Consider the following 7,756-nt stretch of genomic DNA (forward strand, 5'->3'; position numbering starts at 1 on the left):
GGTCAGGAGGTCATTGATGTATTTTGGTCCTAAACCATTCAGAGCTTTATAGGCCAGCATCAGAACTTTAAAGTCTATCCTCTGACGGACAGGCAGCCAGTGTAAAGACCTCAGAGCTGGACTGATGTGGTCCACTTTTTTGGTCTTAGTGAGGACTCGAGCAGCAGAGTTCTGAATGAGCTGTAGTTGTCTGACTGATTTTTTTAGGTAGACCTGTAAAGATGCTGTTACAGTAATCAAGCCTGCTAAAGATGAATGCATGGACTAGTTTTTCCAGGTCCTGTTGAGACATCAGATCTTTTATCCTTGATATATTCTTGAGGTGATAGTAAGCTGACTTTGTTATTGTCTTAATGTGTTTTTCTAAGTTTAGGTCTGCATCCATCACTACACCCAAATTTCTCGCCTGGTTTGTGGTTTTTAGATGTATAGATTGAAGTTCTCTGGTGACCTGTAATCATTTTTCTTTGGCGCCAAAGACTATTACCTCAGTTTTGTTTTTGTTTAGCTGGAGAAAATTGTGGCACAACCAGTCATTGATTTCCTCAATGCATTTACCAAGAGCCTGCACAGGGCCTTGGTCTCCTGGTGACATTGTGATATATATTTGTGTGTCATCTGCATAGCTGTGGTAGTTTATTTTGTTGTTGTTTATAATCTGTGCCAGTGGGAGCATGTAGATGTTAAACAGAAGGGGTCCCAAGATGGAACCTTGGGGAACTCCACATGTGATACTTGTCTGCTCAGATGTGAAGTTACCTATTGATACAAAGTATTTCCTGTTTTCTACGTATGTTTTGAACCAGTTTAGTACAGTTCCTGAAAGACCTGTCCAGTTCTCCAGTCGTTTGAGTAATATGTTGTGGTCAACTGTATCAAATGCTGCACTGAGATCCAGTAAAACTAAGACTGACATTTTTCCACTGTCTGTATTCAGACATATGTCATTAAACACTTTGGTCAGAGCGGTTTCAGTGCTGTGGTTCTGTCTAAAACCTGACTGGAAGGCATCGTAGCAATTATTCTGTTTTAAGAAGTAACTGAGCTGTTGAGAAACTGCTTTTTCAATGATCTTACTTAAAAACGGGAGATTTGAGATCGGCCTGTAGTTGTTCATTTGTGTCTTGTCAAGCTTGTCCTTTTTCAGTATAGGTTTGATTACAGAAGTTTTTAGTGATTCTGGAAACACACCTGATAATAAAGAAAAGTTGACGATCTGTAACAGGTCTGACTCTAAAGTCTTTGAGACCTTTTTGAAAAAACTTGTTGGCAGGACATCTAAACAGCAGGAGGAGGAGTTCAGTTGACCTAAGATGTCCTCCAGGTCTTTGCGGTTAATAGGTTGAAACTGTTTCATGGTGTTTAAACAGTTTTTTGGTGGACACAGTACATATCCTGGATCTGCTGTTGATGTACCAATTGCTTGTCTAATTTTTTGGATTTTTTCAGTGAAGAATTTGGCAAAGTCATTGCAGGCCATGGTCGAATGAAGTTCAGCTGCCACTGACACAGGGGGGTTTGTTAGCCTGTCAACTGTAGAAAATAAGACCCGAGCATTATGGCTGTTTTTAGTGATGATGTCAGAGAAGTAGGACCTCCTTGCATTCCTCAGTTGTAAATTATAATTGTGAAGTTTCTCTTTATAAATGTCATAATGAACCTGGAGGTTTGTTTTTCTCCATCTGCGCTCAGCTTTCCTACACTCTCTTTTTTCATTTTTCACCAGTGTGGAGTTTCTCCATGGAGACTTTTTCCTTCCAGAGATAACCTTCACCTTAATGGGAGCAATAGTGTCCATTACATTTAACATGTTAGCATTGAAGCTATTGACGAGCTCATTGACTGACCCTCTGGACAGGTCAGGTGTTAATGGGAAGACCTGGTTAAAGATCTCACTACTGTGTTCAGTTATACACCGTTTTGTGATCACTGTTGTTGATATATTTGTGTGGGCTGAGATTTTACTTTCAAAGAAAACACAGTAATGATCAGACAGGCCCACATCAGACACAGTAACCTTTGAAATGCTCAGGCCTTTGGAGATCAGTAGGTCAAGAGTGTGTCCTCTATTATGTGTGGCCTCTGTTACATGCCGAGTCAGCCCAAAGTTGCCCAGAGTGTTACTCAGGTCTTTAGTCCCTTTGTCCTGAGGGTTGTCCACATGAATGTTAAAATCCCCAGCAATAATTACACAGTCAAAATCAACACAGATCACAGACAGCAGTTCACTGAGGTCATTAAAAAAGTCTGTGCAGTATTTGGGAGGCCTGTAAACATTAAGAAACACAACTTTGGATGGGGCCTTCAGCTGTAAAGCCACATATTCAAAAGACTGAAAACTTCCAGGAGATAGCTGCTTACATTGAAATGATTCATTAAATAAGACAGCAACCCCTCCTCCTCTCCTGCTCGCCCTGACCTCACTGATAAAACTGTAGTTAGGAGGGGTCGTCTCGATGAGAACAGCTCCACTGTTACTTTGGTCCAACCAAGTTTCAGTTAAAAACATAAAATCAAGGCTGTGCTCAGTGATTAAATCATTAATTAAAAATGTTTTCCCAGCTAGAGATCTAATGTTTAATAAAGCCAACTTAAGTGTTTTAGAGGTATTACTTGTCCCCTCGTGTTTGGGAGCAGTCTGTGGCACACAAGGTATGTTTACTATGTTTAAAGATCTTTTAGAGTGCAGCTCTCTGTGTTTTGACCAGGCCACATGTCTCCTGTCACCTAAAAGTACAGAAATTTTAAAACCTTCTAGTAAACAGGGTCCCAGCTTCTCCTGGGAAAAGTCATCACTGCCATAATCCTCACAGCCCGGACCCTTCACACATCACGCATCAGACTGCGGAGACAGGGCATGAAGAGGAACTAAGGGGGGCGAGGCTGGGCAATGTGACTTCGATTGCTCTGTTGAGGGTGGGGCTCGATGGCGAACCTTTGGCCGCTCTGGTGGGGGGTTTATGGGGGACAAAAAGGGATTGGGACGGGGGGTAGATCTGAGCCCAGCATTGACCCGCTCCATCATCTCCTCAGTGAATTTCAGGTGTGGGGAGGAGGGAGAAAGGGAGGGGGAGGAGGGTGATGGCCTGTCAGGGGTTTGGGGGACTGGGGAAGGTCGTGGTCCCTTGTCCTGGTCGTTGGTGTTGTTGAGAGAGTTGGAGGCAAATAGGGACCCCTCTTCTTGCCTTAGATGTCTCTCCTTTCTGAGGCTCTTCCTCAGATGCCATGGATGTCTCTCCTTTCTGAGGCTCTTCCCGGGTGGGGGCAAATGGCGCTCCTCCTCAAGGTTTCAGCTGGGCTTTGTCTGTTCTTGGAGTACTGTTTGTTCCTCTTTATGAGATAACTCCTCGTTTATCTCAGCCTTGGCACCAAGCACGGATGGATGACGTATGGAATAAAACAAGTTGGAGGTGAACAGTTTCACCCCTGACTTGTTAAAATTAAATCCATTTGCTTTAAACAGATGCCTGCGTTCCCAAAAAATATTAAAGTTGTCGATAAAATGCACTGAGTGGTCAGCACATGCTGATATAAGCCATTTATTCAGTGTAAACAACCTGCTGAATCTCTCGTCTCCTCCTCTGACCGGCGGTACAGGTCCACTGATGAATACAGCTGCATTCAGAGAGTTTACAATTTTTAATAATCCAGTAAAGTCCCGTTGCAGAACCTCCGACTGTTGTTTGGACACATCGTTTGACCCTGTATGCAGAACAATGTTTGTCACAGTTGGATATTCATCTGCAATTTGAAGAATTCTCTCCTTCAGGTTGTTGACCATATCGTTAGGAAAGCAGAGGACTTTAGTGTTCTTACCGCACATCCTTTGTACATCCTTTACGGCAGAGTCACCCACAATCAGAGTTTCAGGCCTAGCCTTTAGCTTTCCCTGTGGTCTTTCACTTTTCAACAGATTTTCAGACCTTATTTCGCTGCTTTTAGATGGATGGTTGTCCGATATAGATCCAGGGTCCTTTGATAGTGGAGCAAATCTGTTCTGCAGTTTCACATTCAGTTGTTTTGGAGGTTTGTTGTTAACCTTCCTATTCACGGTTGTCCAGTCCTGTTTCCTCCCGTATACAGGGGTAGAAGAGCTTCTCTGTCTCGTAGGAAGTGAAGGCCAGTCGGTTTCAGAGATTTCAGCTCGCTGTGCCCTGCCTGTGGTACGTCCTCCCCCTTCCAGGAGACATGATTTATGTCTTGGTTTTGCACCAAGACAGTCTAAGGGGGGATTATCACTTGAGGATTTATAATAATGCACAGAGTCTACTTTCTTGGTCATGTTATCTGTGCTCCTTAGCTGTGTACTAGCTTGCTCATCGCCATTGTTTTGAATCAAAGGCAAGGTTGTTTCATTTCCACACAGTCCATTTACCTCCACGTTTACTTCTAAGCGATGAATTTTTGTCTCCAGTACTGCAATCTTCTGCAGGAGGCTGTGGTAGTCATCTGTGGAGAGGGAAGGCATCTTGTTGCTAGTTAGCCTAGCGGTTAGCACCTTTCCAGGCTATTGAGGCTGCTCGGTGCCCAGACGCTGTAATCAGGCTTCAGCTGTGTCTAGGCCACAGACACACGGAGCGCTGAGGACAAGGTAACCATAAAATGTTGCTGTTTCTGTTAAGAACACTCTAGTCCTAATGATCTACAAGTGTCCAGAAGTTATCGCAGGTAAGCTCACACGGAAAAAAGGGAAAAAATCAGCATAAAAATCAATAAAAATCAATATAAGAAGCAAAGCATTCAAGAGCAAAGAGATGAAGCGTCCACACTCACAAAGGGGAGGAGCTACTTTTAACTGCAATAGCCGGTCGCATGACAGCCACGGGAAGCCGACGGGTAAAGAGATCGGTTGTTATCGGATTACGTCGTTGAAGAGAAATTGTTCGAGCCATGTTTCCGAAGTAACAAAGACGCGACGGATGGCCTGGATTGCAGCCATTCAAAGACAAAATATAACGTCCCAGAACACTCCAGCTCACAGGTTAGTCTGCTCCAAGCATTTACACGAAGGTCAGTCTGCTGTAGTAGTTAATACGTCATTTTCTTAACATAATTGGTGATATAGGTTACAAGTAAGTCTGGCGCTGAACAGAAATTGTCGCGCTATGCTCCTTTATTTATTGTGCATAAATAGTGAATTGTCCTGGTACATTGACAAAAACATATACTTTTATTCACAGGATAAAACAGTTGTTTTGTATCACTAATTGCCCAGTACGATTACAGCATACAGTATTATTGTCACTGCTACATTTCTGTGATGCTACCAGAAATTATTTCCACTACTAATTAATTACCATTGAGCTCAAAGGTCCTATTAATAAACGGTTAACGAATGTGTATTTATGAAGACAATTTGTGAGACTGGTAAACTTATGATATGTACGATGGTCTTTCGTTCTACAGGGTGCATTTCAAGGGTCTGCACCCATCCGTCGGTAAACTGTACCTGGGCTTGTTGCAGTGACCGGAAGTTACTAAACTTCACGAGTGTATGCACTCACTCCAAGAACCGTATGATTATAAATATGAGCGTGGTGAAAGTTGGGCAGCACGCTAACGTACTTTGTCCCTCTGTGTGCTCATAAGGATCTAACCCTTTCACTGGTTTGATTTTTTTCCTCGTATCTTTTCTTTGACTTTTCATCAAGTCTGTCTTTGTACGGACCAGCATTGTTCTCCTTCGTTTTGTACATACCTTTTTAGGGGGCAAAGAAAAAGCAAGAATTTATTGGAACCGAAGAATGAACGTTTTGCGGTGCTGCAAATGCTTGCATTTGATGCGGTACTTGGATTGTTTTGCCACGAGTTACCGGCATGCAATGCGTGAAAGTCACGTGGTCTGTCAATCTCTATATGGCGATGGGTAGCTATGTCCATCCTTTATATACAGTCTGTGGTTTACACATTTATTAACTTGACTTAATTTAGCGAATTTTGTCTAAAATTTTAAGCACTCTGTATCTCTTTGAAGTACTACACAAATGAATTGCTTGTATTAACAAAACATATATAGAATAACATTTCTAGATTGTGGCCGAGAGCGATTGCATGAATTTCTAGTTAGCTCTTCTTTGATGGTAAATTTCTACAGAAAGATCTGATTTGTGAGTAGGCTATCCAGTGTCCCTCTTGTCAGTAAAGGCATTGCATTTCAAACAGACTGACTCCTGAATTGTTGGATAAAGTCAACAGAAGGACGCCTGAATTCCATCTCAGTATTTTCAAGCCGTGATTATTTCACACCATGCTGATGGGTGAAGAACTTGGACAGGAAATGTTACAGAAACTGAACCCTGCTCCTGAGCTGCAGACTCATCTGGTCACCCAGCTGCTTTCTCTCATAATGCCTCGGTGGCTTTTGATGCTCACAAGCAATTTCCTACAGATGACTATCACATTACATCAAATTAAATTGCATTACCTCACACCCAGCGCAGAGGTTTATTTACTCAACAGATGGCGGCCTCATCCTGGGGAAATATGAAACGTGCCTCTTTGGATCCTGCAGGTTTGCTCATTTTTAATGGCTTTATTTATGAATTAAGAGTCAGGCCAGCTCACATGGCTACAGGTTGACACATAGAAATCAAAGCAGGATGTTGATCTTCACTAATTTGGTTTTGGTTTAAACAAGAAGAAAATTTATTGCAGTGTTTACTTTCTGGAAACAGCATGAGAGCTTAATCTAATAATTCATAAACATTTAAGATGGGTTTTAAATAAACTGTGAGTAAACGCCACCTGGTATGTGAGCTGATCTGTGTGGGAAAACTGAGATTCAGTGAGTGGGAATGTGTTGCAGAAAAACACAGTCTGCGAGGAAGCATGATGCATGGCTGTTTCCTGTTTTCCTCCTGTGAATGGGCTCTTTGTTCCCTCTGCTCGGCTGCAGTCGCACTGAACGTGTCTCTGAGGTATCCCGAGCCGAGACCTGGACTCTGTCTGAGAGGCTGCCGACACTGCCGGAGCAGATAAGGACAGAGGTGGCTGGTGCCAAGGAGGGAAATGGAAATAATGACCTCCTTATTATCGCCTTATTATCTGCTCTTTAGCCCGCTGGCTCCTTCGTTAGGCACAGCAGAGATGTATGGAGCAGCTGTGCAGGGCAGGAAGAGCTACAGTGACATGAGAGGTTTTCATTAAAACTACATTTTACCTTCTGACATTAGCCGAAGTTACAGGGAAATTTTAAATTTGCTGTTTAAACAGTCTCATTAAGGAGACCTGTCCTTGCTTCTGAGGTCAGGAAGTGAGTCCCTATGATGTAAATCATTACATTTAATCATGAAGACCTAGTTTAATGGAGTTTAGCTTTAGAGTAAGGGCTGGGGTAAGTCTCTGGGAAATTAATGTGACATTTTTAAATCAGTTTTCACCAAGTTTCAACTTCCAGAGCTGAAAAATTAATCCTGTAGGTTCATAATTGCAATTCCTCTAGTGTCCAGTTAAGGTTGCTTCCAAAAGTGAGTTCATCCCCACAGACCCCGTTTTTTAAAACGTCCCATTTTCCAGCAGAAATAAACATGTTTAAAGCCTCCTGCAAAGAATAATTTTGGTCTCCGCAGCTAATTTCCCCTTTCGGAACAACTTCACTTTGTTCAAAGCATCGTTTTGACTTTTGTTAGGGGTTATAGTTAGAGGTGTGGCTACTAGTTGTCTGCTAGGCCTCACTTAAAAGATACACCTTATTATGGCACAAAAATTCGGCATTGAAATTGTTCTGATCAAACTAAGGCAACCTCTGGTGCTAAAA

General features: G+C 42.5%; 1 protein-coding gene across 1 annotated transcript; it reads right to left on the reverse strand.

The window, feature by feature from the left end:
* Positions 1-224: 224 nt before the first annotated feature.
* Positions 225-4,781, reverse strand: LOC146705380 (uncharacterized). Its single transcript, XM_085463026.1, has 2 exons — positions 3,817-4,781; positions 225-3,702 (listed from the first exon to the last, which is right to left on the reverse strand). Exons 1-2 carry the CDS (start codon positions 4,466-4,468, stop codon positions 3,290-3,292), a joined length of 1,065 nt encoding a protein of 354 aa, XP_085319152.1. The 5' UTR covers positions 4,469-4,781; the 3' UTR covers positions 225-3,289.
* Positions 4,782-7,756: the final 2,975 nt, after the last annotated feature.

The sequence above is a fragment of the Copadichromis virginalis genome, linkage group LG7 (genome assembly GCF_057382275.1).
Source record: "Copadichromis virginalis isolate Kocher_CV1m ecotype Utaka linkage group LG7, C_Virginalis_male_GT1.1, whole genome shotgun sequence".
Lineage (NCBI taxonomy): Eukaryota > Metazoa > Chordata > Actinopteri > Cichliformes > Cichlidae > Copadichromis > Copadichromis virginalis.

Bases quoted from the DNA above. Each gene is read 5' to 3' on its own strand.
- LOC146705380 (XM_085463026.1), bottom strand. From the start codon at position 4,468: ATGCCTTCCCTCTCCACAGATGACTACCACAGCCTCCTGCAGAAGATT. The intron at 3,703-3,816 runs GTAAGAACACTA...TTCTGCATACAG, and splicing joins GGATGTACAAAGGATGTGCG to GGTCAAACGATGTGTCCAAA.